Genomic DNA, 22,409 nt, shown 5'->3' with positions numbered 1-22,409 from the left:
ATAGGGGGAGAGATAAATAACATCCCCCTTTGTAGCTAGCTAGCACCTGCTATCTGGGATCACACCCTTCCTACAAACTAAATACTTAGAGACATAAATAAATGAGCTACAAAGCTCCCACACTGGACAGGGCCACTGTATTATGCTGAATACTGCTCTTCTGTGAGAAATGAACAAGTGCTTCAGAGACATGATCTTATTTCTATTTGCAGTATCTCCAGCAGACAAATAGGAGGTTGGGATCAACACAGGAGGGGAAAATTAGGCATATCCAGAGATATTCAGGTAGTGCCAACATTCATCTTGGTGTTCAGTTTTCTCCATGTTTCCTAATCCACATCCCCTTATCTTCTACTCATTCTGCTCTGCCCATACCCTTTTTGTGAGGAGTACTCCTCACGCTCTCTTAACTGACAAAAATCTTTAATTATATAATCTAGCCCAATCATAAGTTCAAATGATCGTATGTCAATACACCCACATTTTATTGAGCACTTCTTTGGTGCCAGGCAAATACTAAGCACTTCATATATATTTCCTTACTTAAAACTCACCACAACCTAGCAAGGTGGGCATTACTATACAAACATGAGAACACTGGGCCTAAAAGTTAAGTATATGGCACTGTGCACAGGGCTATTTAGTGAGAGCACCAGGACTCCAGAGAAAGTCAACTCCAAAATGCTTCAAACCACAATGCCCTACTGTAGGACCTTCCAGGCTCCCTGCAGGTAAAAAGTGAGTATGTTTCAACTGTGAGTCCAACCTAGAATGTGGGCTCAGTATTGCTGGCTCTTCCTGTTTTTTAAGGGAAGCCAGAAATCTGGACTTTTCCATGAAATCTCCTGACTGTTAGATTTTAGCTAAAACATTTTTTCCCTCTTTGTACAAGGGCCAATTAAAACACATCTGATAAACATGGCCCAGGGACCCCCCAGTTTGCCGAGTCTGCCACACTGCTTCCCAACTCAAATGTGCCTTGGCAGCCCGTCAAGCTCCTGCCATAGAACACGTTTCAAAGGAAATGGTCTCAAGAAAGAAATGCATATTGTTCCTCTCCAGCAGCATCTTGCCTGGCTCTCCCGGGAACAGGTCTCCGGCTCCCTGCCAGACTCTTTAAAGCAGATCTGCAAGATAAGGACAGCAGCTACCAATCTTTTCCAATTGAGTTAATTCAATTCACTGTTATTAAAACCAGCTGGCTTTAGGTAGAGTCATGTGCAGTCACTTTATCCCAGCAACTGGCTCACCAAAGCATCTCCCATAACAGCCTGGGGAAGAGCTACAGCAAAAGCCCTGTCAATCTGGCTTGCTACCTTTCCTGCCCAGGACAACCAACTGTTAAATGATGCTTTCTATCTAAACCAGGCCTAATACCTCCCCCACACAATTCACTTTAAGCAGTCCTACCACTGAAGGAAGAGAATATTACAATGCAACCAATGAGGAAGAGAAGAAAGCAATAAAATACATCTCTGGGGCCTGGGATCTTCAATGATATCACTGTTGACAGCAGCAGTAACGCTGCTTCTCATCAATTCCAAGAGATACCCTCCCATTTTAACAGGTCTGAAACTGGGATGCATCTTATAATTGTGTGACAGTTTATTTTTTTTAAAAGATTGTATTTATTTGAGAGCGAGAGCATGAGCGGGATTGAGGGGGCAGTGGGAGAGGGAGAAGCAGACTCCCCACTGAGTACTGAGCCTAACACAGGGCTGAATCCCAGGACCCTGAGATCATGACCTGAGCCCAAGGCAGACGCTTAACCACTGAGCCACCCAGGCATCCCTGACATAATTTAATTGGCAGGATTTTTTTTTTTTCTTTCATTAGGGGCACATAAAATAATGGCATGTCTTTGAGTCTTGAACTACAGAATGTTTGTGAGAGGAAGGGGTAGGGAGAGGTACCTAGACTGGAAAAAGAAGAAAAGTGAAATTGAGAAGAATATCTATTCAGGACATTTATACCATCTTAGATAAATACTTGTCCAATACTAATCAATTAGTTCTATAGGAATTGGGAAGGAGTTGAACGGAAGCAAGATCTGGGAGCAGCTGACATCCCTGAACACCGAGAAGTTTGTTCCATCCCAAAGGGCTCTGGAGTTAGTCCTGAGTATAACTGAGCCCCGTAAGGTTCTCCTCCAAATGGCTTAGTAAGCAGAAGCCCTTTGGCAAGGAGCATCCTGCAGAGCGACCAACATATACCTTTTTTAAGTACTTCTTTGCCTGGAAAATGACGCTGCTAAGTTAGGAAGCCAGTATTACGCCCTATTACTATGCTAAGGCAGTGTCAGTATTCAGAAAGATGAGATGACTTGTTAAGGATCATGTAAAGGAGATTCTTGAACTAGAAGAGTCTGGATTAGATAATTTCAATTTAAATGATTCCATTTTATAATCCTGCAACGTCTACTTCCCACCCTAACCTCCTATCTTCATTAGAAAGACTTTTTTTTTTTTAAGATTTTATTTATTTATTTCAGAGAGAGAGAATGAGAGAGAGCACATGAGAGGGGGGAGGGCCAGAGGGAGAAGCAGACTCCCTGCCGAGCAGGGAGCCCGATGCGGGACTTGATCCAGGGACTCCAGGATCATGACCTGAGCCGAAGGCAGTCGCTTAACCAAGTGAGCCACCCAGGCGCCCAGAAAGACTTCTTTAATCAGGGTAAAACCAAAATGTTAAGCTTTGTCTCTGGGGAGTCCCTGATGAGGTTCTTTTGGAACATGCATCCCTTGTGCCTACTTACTACAAAATCTGCTGGCACCATTTATGCTCGCCAGGCAATACAGTGGACTGGCAAAGCCATATATAAGCCATATATATATATGGCGTTTTAACTGCTAATACACAAAATCAGGAGAGCCAATTACTATGAATAACACCCCACACACTTATCACTGATTAAACACTGAATTCTCTTCAGTTACAAGTACTGTCTGAAAGAATAAAAAGGGCTTCTCCAATTGGTGTTGAACACAGAAAGAACTAGAGCTACCAGATGATTAAATGTCACCACCACTCCTAGGAACCCCAAAGAAAGATCCTTCTCTCCTACAGTCAGCTTCCTGCAAACAGCCATCACTGGAGAAATGACGTAAGAAAATGGGACGAGATGGCAGCTGTGCACCTTCTTCTCTGGCCACTACAAATGTGACCTGACTTAACCATCTCTCATGCAACTCAATAATGCAAAATCAGGTAAGAATCAGGAGGGGGTTCAGACACACTTGTTCAAGCTTGAAGCTGCCATTTCATTCTGACCTGTAATCACAATTTAGAAATGTTTTTAAAGAGTCACTGAAACCCTTGACAGGAAAAAAACACACACACAAAAACCCCTCTTTCTTCGCAAGTTTGCCTGGTTCACTCTCTGTACCAGTGGTGTCCAAGTGAGATACACAGGAGTTGTGCTATTTTGATCCACTGGAGAACAGAAGAAAATATCAGAACTTCTTATTTATAATGTATAACCATAATATATAATACACACACACATTGCTCAAAAGCCTTTTACTAATATAAGTATTTTTTTTAAATCTGAAGACCACTGCTCTATCAAACTATATCCTACTTTTAAGAAAATCCAACATTCAAAAGAATATAAGCACAAATATATAAATATAAAAACCATACAATTAAAAGAATAAGCACAAAACATAAACATAAAAACCATAAATATGTAAAAGCATAACCATACTCATACATAAAGCAAAAGAGAGAGAATGATAAAGCAAATGTGGTAAAATGCTAAGATTTAGGGAATGTGGGTGAAGGGTATATGGGAATTCTTTGCACTATTTTTGCAACTTTTCTGCCAGTCTGAAATTATTTCAAAATTAAAAACAGTCAAAAAAATTAAAAACATTCAATATACAAAACTGAAAAGTAAACCACTGAAAACTAAAAAGAAAACTCTTCATTCTCAAAAGAATTACTCACTTTTTTTTTTTTTTAAGATTTTATTTATTTATTTGACAGAGAGAGACACAGAGGGAACACAAGCAGGGGGAGTAGGAGAGGGAGAAGCAGGCTCCCCACTGAGCAGGGAGCCCAATGTGGGACTCGATCCCAGGTCCCTGGGATCATGACCCGAGCCGAAGGCAGACGCTTAACCATCTGAGCCACCCAGGCGCCCAAGAATTACTCACTTCTTAAAAAGGATTTCTTAAAATAGCAAGTTGCCCTAATGCCCTAAGGTAGGTATGGTAAACTACTAGCCCCAAGTCAGCTGCCTGTTTTTTGTTTTTTGGTTTTTTTAAAGATTTTATTTATCGGGGCGCCTGGGTGGCTCGGTCGTTAAGCGTCTGCCTTCGGCTCAGGTCATGATCCCAGGGTCCTGGGATCGAGCCCCACATCGGGCTCCCTGCTCGGCGGGAAGCCTGCTTCTCCCTCTCCCACTCCCCCTGCTTGTGTTCCCTCTCTCGCTGTGTCTCTCTCTGTCAAATAAATAAATAAAATCTTAAAAAAAAAAGATTTTATTTATTTATTTGACAGAGACAGAGAGAGTACAGATAGTCAGAGTCGCAGGCAGAGGGAGAAGCAAGCTCTCTGCTGAGCAGGGAGCCCGATGCGGGGCTCGATCCCAGGGCCCCGGGATCATGACCTGAGCTGAAGGCAGACGCTTAACCGACTGAGCCACTCAGGCACCCCAGCTGCCTGTTTTTATAAATAAAGTTTTATTCAAACATGGCCACATTCACTCATTTATATATTGTCTATGGCTGTTTTGGAGCTAGCAAGGCAGAGTTAATCCTGACAGGAACAGGCTTAGAATACTGACTACCTGGTCCTTTACAGAAAAAATCTGCCCACCCCTTGCTCTAAAATATTTGCTTACATAAAATCCTTTGAAAGATAAAGTGAAGTCACTAAGAAATGGAACAGAAAAACATGAAATCAAAGTATTACATACTAGAGTAAGTCATCAAAAATTAATATTAAAACCTGATAAAATCATTAGTCAACAGAAACACAATTCAAGCTGTAAAATTCCTAACATTTTAAATTACTACAGCTATTTCTTCCTTTCCTGATTAATACTCTGAATATGTGTAAGTGGGTTCCCTAGATCCACTATACCCTTTGATGACTACTAGGAAAACAATGAAAAAAAAATAATGGAAGAAAGCTCTGGGAAAGAACAAAGTTGTCAAGGCAGATGAGATGGGTCATCTAAAAAAGAACTTTCATTTCAAATCCAATAGATATCAGAGCTGAGAAGCAGAAAATTTGGGTACCTTTATACATGTCTAGACAGAATGAATAAGCCAGTGACAACTCTCCCTTACTCAACAATTATATCCTGAAAATATTCTTTTAAAACTAGTTGTCAGATGACAGAAAAAAAATCAATATCCTAAAGCAAATAAATATGTTTAAACCTCCTCTAATCACTGGGAAAAATCAATTGCCAGAACTCTGTGACCTACATGATATGTAAAGCCTGCTCCAAGAACCCAAGATGCCACTGATGCCCCATGCCTAAAGAGTAATTTCCCAGCCTAACTTTGATGTCTGGGTGATATCTGCTATTTTAGTTCAAGGGAGCCAAACCCAAAACCAACAGCTCCCTTCTGCCTAGAAAATAAAATCTAAATTCCTCAGCTTGGCTCCAAAGCTCTGCAGCTGAATTTCTCATTTCTTCTGGATATATGATATACTCTAGCATGGTGGGTTTCAACCTTTTTGGCCTCAGAACTTCTTTAACTCTCTTAAAAATTAGTGAGGACCCCAAAGAGCTTTTATTTATACGGGTTTTATCTATTAATATTTACATTTGAAATTAAAATTGAGAAATTCCTAACACAAGCACACATACCAGAGTGATAACCTTGTTACATGTCACAGAGCGAAAACTCCACAGACACTTGTGGAAGAATGATAGTGAAAAAGACAAAGAGCAGCTCAGCATTATCACAAAAATGGTTTTGACTTCAGGAATCCCAGGCCACTTTGAGAAGCACTGCTCTAGCTAAATTAAACACACCCTCATCTCATTCATGTATTTAGGTTGGCCATTGCTTCTTTCTGGAAAGTTCTTTTTCCTATTTCTGCCTTAAAAAATCCTTCAAAACTCAAACATCTGACTCCTCCATCCAAAAGTTCACACTCTCTACTCTCTCCCCAAAGACCCCACTGCATTTTGAAACCTCTCTTAAAAGGCCTCTGCCTGGGGTGCCTGGGTGGCTCAGTTGGTAAGTGTCTGCCTTTGGCTCAGCATGATCCCACGGCCCTGGGATGGAGCCCCACATGGGCTCCCTGCTCAGCGGGCCTGCTTCTCCCTCTCCCTCTGCTGCTGCTTCCTCTGCTTGCACTCTCTCTGTCAAATAAATAAATCTTAAAAAAAAAAAAAAAAAAAAAAAAGGCCTCTGCCAAGTCACCACGTACTATCGTTACCTCTAAGTATGTTTTGTCTCTGCTACTGGACTACAAGCCACATGAAAGCATGTACTGGGTCCAAGTCATCCTTCTGTCCCCATTAAAACTCCTAATTAACATGTAATAGGAGACCAATAAAAGCCTGTGAATAAATCAGCAGTCCTAAGTAGATATGGAAGAATAAGCAAGAAGACATATCTGATTGCCCCTCACTGACCGCATGACATTCAGACAAGGTTGCTAGATGTCCAAAAACTCACACTAAAATTCCTGAAGGAACAAGGTCTTCAGGAACTGCTTACATCACCCTTTATCCCTCTGGTCACTTAAGCTGCTCAGGTTAAAGTGCTGACATAGTTGTCTTGATAAATGCAGTGCAGCCTGGTCCCTGGGAAGCTTATTAAATCATAAAGTCAGCGGCTGGCTACTTGCCTGGGAAACTACCACAGATGCTCCTGGATGGTATATTGCTAAAAGAGACCTCAAAGGGGAAAGAGGGCAATGTTTTCAGGGGGATGGAGGGACAGGAGGCCAAAGAAACTTGGATGTACTATTGCCTTCTTCATTTTTGAATCTTGCTCTGCAAGCCCCCGATCTCTGCCTTGGCGCATGCCTGGGCTGGGAGATGACAAGCCCTTATTCTTTGTAAAAAATAATTGTGTGTTCTGAAATGACACCTCTATTATGATTTCCAAATTGACATCTCTGCTTTAAAGCGGAGGCACCCAAGCCTCCCCATTTCACACACTGGCAATTATCGTTTAAGTTATCCAACGATAGGCACTCATCTGATCACTGCAGGGCCCCCTAGTTCTAGGGGTGCACTTAGAGCACGATGCCGTTTCCAATGAAGCCCGGCAGGCAATTCCTGTCCCTGCTGTGGGGTAGACCAAGGCAAGGTGGCACTGCGAAAAGGCCGACACCAAGGGGAAAAAAGACATACTATAGAAAAGCTCACAGTGCCTGTCCTATGGATCAGCCTTATTTTACTATCATCAAGCATAAACAATTCATGGGGCTCAAAACAATGCCTTTCACCAAAACATCTTTACAAAACATTAACGTATTCCTCAATGCCTCTGTGCAGCGAGAGACAGATGGTAAAACATCAGAGCACAACATAATCACAGATACCAAAAGGAAAGAAACTGGAAACAGAATTCATAATCGGTATATAACTGTGTATCTAGTTATACAAAAGTCTTACCTGAGAAGTCAGCCAGACCCCTCTGAGAATATCTGACCCTCTGCTAACTGTCTGGTAGATTGTCTGTTTGTTTTAATTAGGCTTCACACCCAGCACAGAGCCCAGTGCAGAGCTTGAACTTAACTACCCTGAAATCAAGACCTGAGATCAAGAGTTGGATGCTTAACCAACTGAGCCACAGAGGCACCTTAGGTGGTGATTTTTGATAAAATTATAAAATGATTGGTTGGCGCTATGCTTAGCTTTTGCATATCCTCAACACATTACATTTGAATTATAAAATTTCAATTTATAATAAAAACTCACTTTCGTCAGCAGCGGAACTCAAAGGCCCAAGGTGATCTACATGGATATGTTTACTCTGTCTCCAAATTCATTTTCTCTAGGAGACTTGGAAGGTCAGCTCACAGACCACACACTTTTTTTAATTAGAAATTTAGATCAGGGGCTTTTCACCAAAGGATGAGTAAGAGCGTATCAATGACGACAAGTTCCACAGGTAGTTCTGATACTCACGCATAGCCAGACAAGCAAGAGCTGTGATATACAGGTTTAGATTTTAAAGATTTTTATTTATTTATTTATTTATTTGAGAAAGTGAGAGAGAGAGAGAGCACAAGAGGGGGGAGCGGGAGAGGGAGAAGCAGACTCCCCGCCGAGCAGGGAGCCCGATGCGGGACTCGATCCCGGGACTCCAGGATCATGACCTGAGCCGAAGGCAGTCGCTTACCCGACTGAGCCACCCAGGCGCCCCAGGATGTACTGCCTCTTAATTAAAATCTAAACCTGGGGCGCCTGGGTGGCTCAGTCATTGAGCGTCTGCCTTCGGCTCAGGTCATGATCCTGGAGTCCCGGGATCGAGTCCCGCATCGGGCTCCCTGCTCGGCGGGGAGTCTGCTTCTCCCTCTCCCGCTCCCCCCTCTTGTGCTCTCTCTCTCTCTCACTTTCTCAAATAAATAAATAAAATCTTTAAAAAAAAAAAAAAAGAGGCAGTACATCCTAATTGACTGGTTTCCTCCAAAATCAAGAAGAGATTTACAAAATCCGATAATCCTAATTTCTCAGCTAATTTTATTCAGAATAACAGATAATTCCAAAAAAGGCTTTATCTATACCAACTAATTCTACAATGAATATATTAGGTAGAATCATTTACTGCTTCAATAACAGCAAACCTGTACACTTCTTCCTAGATCATTTTTCACATTTCTATTCCTAACCTGAAATTTAAAAAACCCTTGACGAAGGCCATCTGTTCTTAAATGACAGGCCACTGACCCTGGTATATTGTAAACACTATATATTATAATATAAAGCAAAGCCTTAGGGCCAACATCAGGAGGGCAAAGAGAATTAGTAAATGAAGCCTTATAAGAGAATGAGGAAAAAGGAATACACAGTGGGCTGGAGCATTTACTAACCAGAGGCAAAGAGGCAGCTTTCCTGGCTCATGTCTGTAATGAGGTTTCTGGAGTCTACAGAAATAGACAAGGGGCAGAGACTCCAGCTGGGCCCCCAAACAATCCACTGTTAGCCCTTGAGCTAATACAAAGCTCCGAGTACAATCCCTTTCTTACATCCTGGGTTCATTCTGAGCCGCTTCTCTTGGTGACATCTGATTTTCACTGATTTGCCTCTGGGGGGATATGACTTGCTCTTCCACCCTGATCCTGACTTCAGCAACCTTCTTGATTCCTTTTGGACTCGCATTTGACTCCACTAGAATAATTTCTCCACCATTTCCCTCTGTCTAGACAACATGAAATTGTCATAAATGACACCTAAAGTACAATTAGTAGAGAAACTGCAATTTCCACTCTCCTCCCCCGTTCCTCAAAAGAACTGCACATTAACATCCTCCAGCATGTCAATCAAACACTACCCTGAAGATTAACTCTGTGGAGCCTGGAAGCCATTTAATTCTCAGCTTACTAAATATTATACCTTGAGGCGCCTGGGTGGCTCAGCTGGTTAAGCAACTGCCTTCAACTCAGGTCATGGTCCCAGGGTCCTGGGATCGAGCCCCGCATCAGGCTCCCCGCTCAGCGGGAAGCCTGCTTCTCCCTTGCCCACTCCCCTTGCTTGTATTCCCTCTCTCGCTGTCTCTGTCAATTAAAGAAATAAAATCTTTTAAAAAAAATATTTTACTTTTCCCCCCTACCATAATTAGAAGATATAAACTGCCTTTTTTCACTACCACAAATGCTTGTTATCTCAGCAATGTGAATGCCTGCTAAATGGATACCTGTGTAAAAAAAAAGTCCTTACAAACACTACTTTGTCCAGCTGCATTTGATAGAGGGGAATCACAGACAAAAGCAAAAAGACAAGGCAAAAGAAGAGAGAGGCAATGAGAGAAAGGCATGACTCAAGACCATCAGAACCAGGCAGGAGCACCTGGGTGGCTCGGTTAAGCATCCAACTCTTGATCTCAGCGTCGTGAATTCAAGCCCTGTGAGTTCAAGCCCTGCCTTGGGCTCCACACCCAGCGTGGAGCCTACTTAGAAAAAAAAAGAACCAGGTAGTACTATTACAACTATTACAGAATGAGGTGGTTTGAAGACACTGCCAGTTCCTTGTGAGAATTAAAAAAAAAAAAAAAAAACCAGCAAAACTGAAGGACAGCAAATCATGAAATAACTTTTCAATGGGAGGGGATCCCCCCAGGGGACATATGGCAATGTCTGGAGACACAGTTGTTGTAAATGGGTGGGGAGAGTGCACTGGCATCTAGTGGATAAAGGTCAGGGATACTGCTCAACATCCTACAATGCTTAGCACAGACTCCCACAATAAAGAATTATCCAGTCCCGGGGTGCCTGGGTGGCTCAGCCGGTAAGCGTCTGCCTTCGGCTCAGGTCATGATCCCAGGGTCCTGGAATCGAGCCCTGCATCGGCTCCCCACTCAGTGGGAGGCCTGCTTCTCCCTCTCCCACTCCCCCTGCTTGTGTTCCCTCTCTCCCTGTCAAATAAATAAATAAAATCTTAAAAAAAAAATTATCCAGCCCCAAATGTTAACGCTATTAGCTGCTGTTGAAAACACCTCTGTTATATCTTAATAGTCTAAGACTAACCAAGGGAAACTGAATAACTAATAAAGGACACAAGTCAGTGCTTTAGCTTTAGAATGAGAATGAAGTTTATTTTTATTTTTTTATTTTTATTTATTTAAATAATCTCTACACCCAGTGTGGGGCTTGAACTCACGACCCTGAGATCAGGAGTCGCATGCTCTTCTTGAATACGGCAGTCAGAAGCCCCGAGAATATAGCTTAAATTCATCATCTTGTATCACTTACTAGCTATGTGACCTTGGGAAAGTCCATTATCTTCAATGTCCAAATTTAAAGGGAAATCCCTATTCCCCAAGGTTGCTATAAATAAGAACATACGTAAAGTATGTATAGTAGCCACTACACAGTCCAATGAATACCAATTATTCTTTTCTCCCCGGGATTACAACTCCCAAAGTGTCTGCAGGGAATATGATGCACTCTGGTCACCCATGTCACTATGCCTAAAAAGGTGATTTCCCTGAAAGAAAACATGTGTCGAGAAGGACGAGTACTGTAGGGGCATAAACATGGGTGGGTATCTGAACCCTAAGAATCACATGAAACTCACTCAAACTGATAAGATCAGTCAGTCATTCATCCACCAATCTGTTAGTCTATCCAATCACTGATTCAAATCCCAAGTATTTATTAAGTATCAACCACTGGGTATACATTAGTATATAAAATAGATATGGTTCCTGTAGTAGGCTCCAAAAATGGACCCCAAAGAACCATACTTCTTAGTATTCTTGTCCTTGTATGGTCTCCACCCACACTGAATCTAGACCAGTCTGTTCTTGCTTTAACCAAGAGAATGTGGCAAGCTGTGCCGGTTCTGGCCCTAGCCTTTAAAAGAACTGACCACTTCCATTCTTCCCTTTTGGAACTGTCACTTTGGGAAGCCTTAAGCTGCTAAGTAAAAAGTCTGGCTAGTTGGCTGGAAAGGGCACATGGAGAGAGGAGTCCCTGAGACTACAGGAAGAGGGAGAGACCTAGCTGTCCCAACTGAGCCTCCAGGTGACTCTAGAGAGACCACAGGCAAGACCAACAGAACTTCCCATCTGAGCCCAGTCTACCCAAAAAAACAATGGAAGGTAATAAAATTGTTATTTTAAGTCACTAAGTTTTGTTGTGTGGTTTGCTATACATCAACAAATGAATGAAATAGTTTCTGATCTTGTAGAACTTTCAAGCTAGTCAAAATAGCAGCATTAGAACTAAGTCCATGAAATTAATTATAAGCCTGAAGTAATCACATCTGTACTCAAAGGAACCTTGGCTACCAAAACAAAACACCAAACAAGACATCTGGAAACAGATCTTAAACAAAACTCACTACAAACCTGCTCAGTGTCCAAAGCACAAAGTCCTGGTATTGGTCAGAAATGTCAATGTCAATTTGGAAAGACTTGCTACTCTCCTCCTTATCCCAGTCAGGCTCTATCTTTCTGAAACACACTTCTGCCCTGGATGGCTCCTTCTTAATGTAGAAGGTGGCCCTAGAATTTGGGAAATTAAGGCTATTTATGCTCCCTCCTTTATCATGAGGCAGGACCTGTCTCTTTTGCACAAATCACTGTAAGAGAGTGCAAGAAAGGGGCGCCTGGGTGACTCAGTCAGAAGCAGTCTGACTCTTAGCTCATCTCAGGTCTTAACCTCAGGGTCATGAGTTTAAGCCCTGCGCTGGGCTCAACACTAGGTGTGGAGCCTACTTAAAAAAAAAAAAAAAGAAAGAAAGAAAGAGTGCAGGAAAAATGAAGATAATATCCCATTCTCTTGCTATGAGCCAAATTACTTTCTGTATTATTGAACTTTCTAACACAGAACTTCACTGTGTCCACTGCAAGTGACTAATGGAAGTAACTAGCACCAGCTTTATCTCAATAACCATTCCCTATCCACCCTTCATAGGCACCTCACTTTTTTATGAACTTGGTTTATTCCAATTTTATATGAAGAGATTTCACAGATACCCCATAAAGCCTGAAGCCTCAAAAATAATACCGACCAAAAAAAAAAAATCTGCAGGCAATATGCCATGGCAAAATGTTTTTGTTTTGTATTTTTTTTTTTTTTTAAGATTTTATTTATTTGTCAGAGATAGAGACGGAGAACAAGCAGGAGGGAAGCAGTGGGCAGGGGAGAAGCAGCCTCCACTGCTCATGATCTGAGCCGTGAAGGCAGACGCTTAACCAACCGAGCCACCCAGGTGCCTGTTTTGTTTTGTATTTTGAGCAGAGTAATAGGACAAAGGGAAAAAAGAGCAGGCATTTCTTGAGCATCTAAATTTGCAAAAGTAACTGGTGCTTTACTCATTTAACCCTCACATAATTTTCCAATTGATAAAACGGACGTTCAGAAAGGCTATTTAACTGCCCAAGGTCACAAAACAGAGCCAGAAATTGAATCCAGTGATGCTCAACTCCGTATCTTTCTATTAGTACATGTTATAATTAGAGAGAAGGAGACTGTGAGAGTTAAAGCAACGTTGCATCATATGGGACAAGAGCAAAAGGAAAAATAAAAGCTGATGAATAATGCAAAGGATCTTAGTACACTACAGAGATTTGGGGGAATGGTGGTAATGGTGTTAAAAGAGTTCCTAGGTGGCCTAAAATAGTGTTCTCTAACTTAATGTGTATCAAAACCACCTGGAGAGCTTGATAAAATGCAAATAACATGGCCTCCCACCCCAAGTTTCTGATTCAGTAAATCTGGGGTGAGCCCAGGAACTTGTATTTCTAACAAGTTCCCAGAAGATGTTAATGTTCCTGGTCTAGGGACCACACTTTAAGAACCACCAGCCAAAGAGCACACAATAAACACATTCTGATATAACTACCCCAACTCTCTGACTTTATCATATCCAAAACAGTACCATCTAACATCACTGCCAAATTTAGTGGCTCTATGAAGGACTAAAAAGTCAGCAACTCTGTTAGGATGAATATTACAATGCTCCTTTGCCTTCAAGGAGCTAAAAGAAAATGATCAGCCCAGCTTCTGCCTTAGTTCTTTCTGAGAACTTGTAACAGACCAGTATGAAAAGGAATCAGAAAAGCATACTGAGAAGATTGCTGGACTTCTGAGAAGACACTAGATTGGAGAAATTTAAAGAAAAAAAAGTTCCTTCTCGTTTTAATTTTAAAAGGACTACATTTGCTGAAAAGGAAATTAAGAAAATGGTCCTATTTACAACAGCATCAAAAAGAATAAAATACTCATAAATTAACCAAAAAAGTGAAAGACTTGCACACTGAAACTATAAAACACTGCTGAAAGAAAGTAAAGAAAGCACAAATAAATGGCAGGACATTCCGGGTTCAGGGATCAGAAGACTTAATATTGTTAAAATGTCCATATTACCCAAAGCAGTCTACAGATTCAATGCAATCTCTACCAAAATTCCACTGGCATTTTTTACAGGAAGAGAAAAAAACACCCAAAATTCATATGGAATCTCAAAGGACAAGAGCCAAAACAATCTTTTTTTTTTTTAAGTTTTTATTCAAAGTCCAGTTAGTTAACTATATAGTGTAATAACCAAAACAATCTTGAGAAAGCAAAACAAAGCTAGAGACCTGACACTACCTTATATCAAAATATATTGCAAAGCTACAGTAATCAAAACACTATGGTACTGGTATAAAGGCAGGGACACAGAACAGAATAGAGAGCCCAGATATAAACCCCTGTGTATATGGTCAAATGATCTTTGACAAAGGTGTCAAGACTCCATAGATAATGGTGGGGCGCATGGCTGGCTCAGTCAGTAGAACATGTGACTCTTGATCTCGGGGTCATGAGTTCAAGCCCCATGTAGGGCATGGAGCCTATTTAAAAAAAAAAAAAAAAAGACCCCCAGATAATGGAGAATTAATAGTTTCTCCAACAAATAGCACTAGGAAAACTGGCTATCCACATGCAAAAGAATGAAGATGGGTCCTTACCTTACACCATACATAAAAATTAACTCAAAATGGATTAAAGATCTAAATGTAAGGGTGCCTGGGTGGCTCAGTCAGTTAAGTATCTGCCCTTGGCTCACGTCATGATCCCAGGGTCTTGGGATCAAGTCCTGTGTCAGCTCCCTGCTCAGGGGGAATCTGCTTCTTCCTCTACCCCTCCCCTCTGCTTGTGCTCTCTCGCTCTCTCAAATAAATAAAATCTTAAAAAAAAAAAAAAAAAAAGACCTAAATGTAAGACCTGAAACTATAAAAACTCTTAGAAGAAAACACAGGGGGAAAAACAAACAAAAAGAAAAAAAAAAAATAGGGGAAAAGCTTTATGACACTACAAGGAACTATGATTTCTTAGATATGATACCAAAAGCAAAGGCAACAAAAACAAAGACAAATGGGGCTGTGTAAAACTTAAAAAAACTTATGCACAGCAAAAGAAACAATCAAAAGAGTAAAAAGGGAATCTACTGAATAGAAGAAAATATTTGCAAACTACCAGATAAGGGGTTAACATCCAGAATATATCAAGAACTCCTACAATTTAACAAAAAAAAAAACACCATGGGCGCCTGGGTGGCTCAGTCGTTAAGCGTCTGCCTTCGGCTCAGGTCATGGTCCCAGGGTCCTGGGATCGAGCTCGGCATCGGGCTCCCTGCTCCGCGGGAAGCCTGCTTCTCCCTCTCCTACTCCCCCTGCTTGTGTTCCTGCTCTCACTGTGTTTCTCTCTGTCAAATAAATAAATAAAATCTTTAAAAAAAAAAAAAACACCAAAAACCAAATAACCCAATTAAAAAGTGGGCAAAGGACTTAAACAGACATTTATCCAAAGAAGATATGCAAATGGGGGTGCCTGGGTGGCTTAGTCAGTTGAGTATCTGACTCTTTATTTCGGCTCAAGTAATGATCTCAAGCCCGCATTGGACTCCATACTCAGCAGGGAGTCTACCTGGGATTCTCTTTCCCTTTCCCTTTATCCCTCCTTTTCCCCCCCACATGCATGCATGCTTTCTGTCACTAAAATAAATAAATCTTAAAAAAGGATCTACAGGGCACCTGGGTGACTCAGTCGGTTAAGCATCTGCCTTTAGCTCAGGTTATGATCCCAGGGTCCTGGGATGGAGTCCCACATCAGGCTCCCTGCTCAGCAGGGAGTCTGCTTCTCCCTCTGCCTCTGCCCCTCCCCCGTGTGTGCGCTCTCTCATTCTCTCTCTCTCACTCTCAAATAAAAATCTTTAAAAAAAAATCTACAAATGGACAAGCATATGAAAAGATCCTTAACATCACTCATCATCAGGAAATGCAAATCAAAGCACAAGACATACCCACCTCATGCCCATTAGGATGGGCACTGCCAAAAAAAACAGGAAATCACAATGTTGGTGAGGATGTAGAGAAATTGGAACACTGGCACATTGCTGGTGGGATTGTAAAATGATGCAGCCACTGTGAAAAACAGTATAGAAGCGTCTCAAAAAATCAAAAATAGAACTACCATATGATCCAGCAATCTTCCTTCTGAGTATATATGCAAAAGAACTGAAAACAAGATCTGAAAGAGATATTTGTCCTCCCATGTTCACTGCAGAATTACTCACAATAGACAAGATGTGGAAGTAACCTAAATGTCCATCGACAGATGAATGGGTAAAGAAAATGTATATACAGTGGAATATTATTCAGCCTTTAAAAAGAAGGAAATCCCGGCACCTGGGTGGCTCAGTCATTGGGCATCTGCCTTCGGCTCAGATCATGACGTCAGAGTCCTGGGATCGAGTCCCACATCGGGCTCCCTGCTCAGCAGGAAGCCTGCTTCTCCCTCTCCCACTCCTCCTGCTTGTGTTCCCTCTCTTGCTGTGTCTCTGTCAAATAAATAAAATCTTAAAAAAAAAAGGGGGGGGGGAGGAAATCCTGTCGCACGCTACAACATGGATGAACCCTGAGGACATTATACTAAGTGAAATAAGCCAATTACAAAAAGACAAATACTGCATGAGACTCCTCTTAAATGAGGCTTCTAAAGTAATCAAACTTACAGAAAAAGAAAACAGAATGGCAGTTGCCAGGGATGGGGGGTAGGGAGAATGAAAAATTGTTCAAGGAGTATAGTGTTCCACTCATGCAAAAAGAAAAGTTCCAGACATCTGTTGTCCAACTCTATGTATATATACTTAACCATACTGTACATTTAAAAATTAAGAGGGTAAACTGACGTGTTTTTTATCACAAAAAGACCAAAAAAAGGGGGAGGTCACATTTGCCAGCAGAACAAAGAAAGGATAAAAGCCACCTTGCTGAGGTGAAGTGATCCAAGGAGACAGCAGGAAGAGAGGAAAACTGAGAAATGTATGGGAACATGTGTAGGGGAGGAAAAAAGTAAGAGAGGTAAAAAGATTCACACTCATACCCTCTGATGCAGCAAAGGAAAAGGGCACAATGTTAACAAACTGTGACTCTCTTTTTATGACAAGGTCATGCTTTCAGCCTTTGATTCCTTTATTATTACAATTTTCTGCTCTAACTCCTGCTCTAACTTGATTTTAATTTCCTGGCAGGTGGCACCCAAGCAGCCTTTTCACTGGAACCCACCCCTCTCCCCAAAGTGCTCTGCTCACAGGGAGAGGTGAGGGCATTCTTCTCCAAGATTTCACACAGTCCATCTTCAAAGGAAGGTTACCTTCATACTGCATAACTTGACATAACAGAAAGCTGCTCACTGAAGTCTGACCCAGCCAGCAAATAAGCCTGGCATCCCCACTTTCCCTCTCTGGAAACAGAGGAGGAGTTTATTAATTGTTGCTATAAAAAAGTCAGGCAGCTTCTCAGGTGAGGGGGCTGTCAGGACATCAGCTAACAGCCAGCAGGGGACCCCTTGCGGGTGAATTAGGCAGGAGGGGTTGGGTAGAGGAGAGGATAGTGCAATGCCCAGTGCCTCCCCCAGGTGAAGCTGAGTGGTAGGGCACTTGCCCAGCTGGGCAGTTGGCTGGCTCAGTCGACAGAGGATGAGACCCTTAATCTCAGGGTTGTGAATTCAAGCCCCATGTTGGGCATGGAGCCTACTTTTAAAAAAGGGGGTGGGGGTGCCTGGGTGGCTCAGTCAATTAAGCCTCTGCTTTTGGCTCAGGTCATGATCTCAGGACCCTGGGATGGAGCCCCACATCGGGCTCCCTGCTCCACAGGAAGCCTGCTTCTCCCTCTCCCACTCCCCCTGCTTGTGTTCCCTCTCTCGCTGTGTCTCTCTCTGTCAAATAAATAAATAAAAGCTTAAAAAAAAAAAAAAAACACTTGCTTACACAAAACCATCAACATTTTGCTTGAGCTAATGCAGAGGTAACCAACACGAAATTGGATTAAGAAACATAAATAAAAGCCCAGTACAGATTAAGGCACAAAGAAACTTCCATGCTCTGACTAAAGGGGCAATAACTACTCAACTCCTACTGTTAGTTATTATGTAGGAATACAAGCCAGATCTTCTAATTTTTTTTCCCAATAGAATCCAGAAATCTGCACTTAACGTCAAAAAAAACCTGAAATTTTTAGAAACACTGTAAGGGCAAATAAACATACCTGAAGGTTATTTTGCAATCTCTGGATTAATGTTACAGGCCCACACACTAAAGCCAAATCTGCTCACACAAATACGTTGTCTGGGGTGCTCCCAAAAGGAGAACTAAGATGCACTGGATCCTCCTGTCCCCATAAATATATAAGAAATCTAAGAGGAGGAGGAGAAGCTACCTGCATAGCTCTAATGAGCTGGGACCGATTACAATTAGCAAAATATATTATGCAAACAGAACCCCATACACCTGGTGTTATTGTCTTAGCAAAACCTCCAACGCACCCTTTAGAGCACTACTGTGAACAGATACGGTACAGAAGGGGATCTGAAGGGGGAAGAATGAGTACTCAGGGAAATTGCTCCCAGTGTATCTGCAGCAACACATAGAATCCCACTGTAGTCCCTGTAACACTCCAACACTCAGAACTGACAGAAGCGATTACATCTTTTCAAGTTCACAGTGTGTATACAAAGCACACAGCCAGCTCTACACCATCCAGCCCCAGAGGGAGGGATGATGGGGGATAATTTAGATCAGTCTTAACAGGTGCTAATTTGACCTGCAGTGGGAGAAGGACTGCTTGTCAAGCATACTGCCTGCAAGGCCTGGAGGCTCACACCCTCCCCCACACCAGGGCAAGCCTTCTCACTTGCAAACAATTCCCAAGACAGATACAAAGCAAGGCTGGAAAACCTTGCTTCAGGGCAGATAGGAGAGGAAACCAGAAACTCTTTATGCACTTACGCCTGCTCTTAACCAGCAAAGAATCTTGTAAGAGCCAATACTTACGACATCTAGTCCAAAGCAGAGAGAGAGAACCAGTGCAGGAGTCCCCTACCTACCTCTTCAGAGCCTTCATGATCATAATGCCTTCTATTACGATAGCACCTGACTCTCTTCCAAATCACGTATACATAAAGCAGGGACTGGCAAACCACGGCCTGTCGGCCAAATCTGGCCTGCCGCCGATTTTTGTACAGCCCATGAGCTAAAAATGGTATATTTTTAAATAGCTGAAAAACATCAAAAGACTCTTTCATGACACGTGAAAAGTACATGAAAATCACATTTGTGTCTATAAATAAAATTTTATTGGAACAGAGCCACACTCATTCACTTATATGTAGTCTCTGGCTGCTTTCATGCTACAATGGCAGAGTTCAATATTTGCATCAGAGACCGTATGGCCTACAAAAGCCTGAAATATTCACTACCTTGCCCTACACAGAAAAAGTCTGCCAACCTTTGATATAGAAGATATAACCAGGGATGATGCTCAGAATTCAAAGAGGCTCAAATATAGAGTGACCTCATTGGGCACGTGAGCAGTGAAGATGAAAAAGATTAACACTGGTACCTCTCTTCCACGCTACCCTCACCCTCATATTGCCAAAGAAAGAAACCCCCAAAGGCAAATAAGTCAAATATCTAAATGTTACTGCCTTAAGACAGGGCAAAAGATGCCTGGTTTCTCCCAATCATTTAACAAGGCCCTGAAGACCAGGTGGCCTAAAGCCAGTAAGTGAATGTCAAAGATGGAACCAAGATTATGTCTCCCTGATACAAAACGGCTGGAGAAGATAAGTATATGAACATCTCCAGGTGGCAGATATTTAGAACTAAGAAAACAAAACTCCTTTTCAACCTTGAGGAACAAGATTCCTGAAAAACCCAGTGGTAGAATTTACTACTGAGAAACTTACGATCTTATGGGAGAAGAAAAAAAAAAAAAGCAAACCAGGATTATGAGTCCCAATTGATGAAATTATATTCACTTGAAATAAAATTGGAAATAGAAAATATCTTAAATTAGTAATAATACTATACAATTAATTTTCATTTACCATTAGCAATGTCCATATACTTTTGGCCCCAGCAATTGTACTTCTAAAAATTCATCCTCCTCTAGAAACACCTGCACAAGTACACAAAGATGACAAGCACTGTCTGTCACGGAAACAATCCAGATTCTATCAACAAGGCACTGCTTAAACTAATTATAGTGCATTCAACTGCTGGAATACTATGCCACTCTCAAAAAGGATGCAACAGCTCTATATACACCAACACGGAAAAATGTCCATGACATATCAAGTGAAACATTTAAACGGCAAAACAGTAGATTTAGTATCATCCCATTTTTACAAATAAAGAAAAAACGTGTTTTTATTTACATAGAAAAAGAATTCTGGAGTTAACACAAATTGTTAACGAATTAGCACTGCAGAGAACATTCTTTCTGTATCACACATTTCTGTAATGTTTGAATTTTTACAAATGAATTTGTATTTGTTTTACAAGCAGAAAACAATAGCATCTCAAAATTTCCACTGATTATCTCTCGTTCACTATAGCTTTTTGAGGCTCTCCCTTTCTCAAAGCTTCAGTAACATGCCATTATGGTTGGGGGGGCAAGGCTTTGTTGCAGATAAGACTGCCTGCAAAGAGGCTTTCTTTATTTATTTAGCAACTTTTCATCCAAACATTTAAGGCCTTTCTAATTCTGACATAATCATAGACTCCCGCCTTCTGGTTTTCACCAGTCTCAAGACACAAATGAATCTAAAAGCGTGTGATGTTGCCTAACTTTAACTTACCCTATTTAGCAGAGCCTCTTCAGTCTATTCTCAATCACCAGCCACAGTGATCCTTTAAAAATATAAGATCATGCTACTCTGCTTCCCATGGCTTTCCAAACCACTCTAAGAGGTAAAATCCCTTAAATGGCTTAGAAGGCCCTGCATAATCCGATTGCCATCACCTCTCTACCGTCATCTTCTCTCATGCCATCCTTTGCTGTGCTCCAGCCAAGCGTCTCAGGGATTTTGCATTTGCCCTTCTCTCTTCTAGAATGCCCTTGCCCCCATTGTTTACAGAGTTGACCCTCTTACTCCCTTGAGGTCTCTCCTCCAATGTCACCTTCCCAGACTTCTTTTGATCTCCTACGTAACAATGCAAACTTCCATCCCAGCACCTCCTACATTTTAAAATATTCTTCGGGCGCCTGGGTGGCTCAGTTGGTTAAGCGACTGCTTTCGGCTCAGGTCATGATCCTGGGGTCCCGGGATCAAGTCCCGCATCGGGCTCCCTGCTCGGCAGGGAGCCTGCTTCTTCCTCTGACCCTCCCCCCTCTCATGTGCTCTCTCTCTCTCATTCTCTCTGTCTCAAATAAATAAATAAAATCTTAAAAAAAAAATAAAATAAAATAAAATATTCTCCATAAAACTTATCACCACCTGACATGCTAGCTATTTTATCTATTTGTTTATTGTCTTTCTCCCATTAGAAGGAGAGATTCACTGCTGGTGCTTAAACAGTATCTGGCACAAAGTAGGTGCTTAGTAAATATTTGTTAACTGAATGAATGAATGAATGAATGAACTAATCAGTCAGTCAATTAGAGTAATTATTTCACTAGCCCAATGCCCAAGATTATAGTAAGAGCCTCACTCACACGTGATAGCCCTCGCCATACTCCTCAGTCTCTCCTCTAAGGCCTGGGTTTACCTTCCCCCAGCTTCCCCTATACCTCTCTGAAAACTAAGCTTCTTATTCCACTATCAGTTTTGTCTCCTTTTTGATTTCTCAATACCTGCTTCTCTCTATTCCCAGAACAAGCCATGATTTGGTCATATCACAAATTAATTTCTCTTGGCTGAGAATTCTTCCCTATTTGTTCTCAAATGCCAAACTTCTGAGTAAGAACTCAAAAGATTAGGAAGGATTTCTTGTAACTTGAATACCAAAGACAACATTCCGCCAATTTTTTAGGGGCATAATTAGAGGTAAAGCAAAACTCTCTCTTAATTATAAGGATTCTGCCCCTCACCAAAAACAAAAACAAAAACAAAAAAACTTCATCATCTCAAAACTAAAAAATTGTGATAATTTTAATAATGCTCAGACACCAAAATGAAAAAAACAAAATGAGAGCACCCACTTTCTCAAATTTGAAACACTCTACTCTAAGCAGATTCAGTGAAAGCCTTCCACAGAAACAAACATAAAGCACCAATGGGAAACAGAACCTTCACATTTAATTTGGCTTACTCGCATCTAATTTGGACTCTTTATTAAAGACCAAGTATTCCATCACTGAGACTGCAGAGTTTGTTTGTTTAAGTTTATTTTTTTTTAGTAATCTCTACACCAAATGTGGGACTCAAACTCATGATCCTGAGATCAAAAGTCACATACTCTTTCCACTGAGCCAGTCAGGCATCCCGAGACTGCA

General features: G+C 41.5%; 1 protein-coding gene across 19 annotated transcripts in view; it reads right to left on the bottom strand.

The window, feature by feature from the left end:
• The window catches only part of AMBRA1 (autophagy and beclin 1 regulator 1), a 173,684-nt gene that overhangs the window by 106,829 nt on the left and 44,446 nt on the right, over positions 1-22,409 (bottom strand). For 12 of the 19 annotated variants that reach the window (XR_010406875.1, XR_010406874.1, XR_010406873.1 and 9 more), the window contains one exon: positions 15,939-16,055. The exons of the other annotated variants lie outside the window; for them this stretch is intronic. Coding sequence is in view for 8 of the 12 variants with exons in the window: in XM_064576526.1 (XP_064432596.1) it covers positions 15,939-16,055 (117 nt within the window). In the remaining 4 variants the exon portion in view is untranslated. The remainder of the gene's footprint in view (positions 1-15,938; positions 16,056-22,409) is intronic. 19 annotated transcript variants of the gene reach the window in all.

This window comes from Mirounga angustirostris, unplaced genomic scaffold, assembly GCF_029215605.1.
Source record: "Mirounga angustirostris isolate CCGP_5_RB_7025 unplaced genomic scaffold, mMirAng1.0.hap1 SCAF_13, whole genome shotgun sequence".
Classification (NCBI taxonomy): domain Eukaryota; kingdom Metazoa; phylum Chordata; class Mammalia; order Carnivora; family Phocidae; genus Mirounga; species Mirounga angustirostris.
The sequence above is the reverse complement of the archived record's forward strand: the minus strand, read 5'-3'. Positions and strand labels throughout refer to the sequence as shown.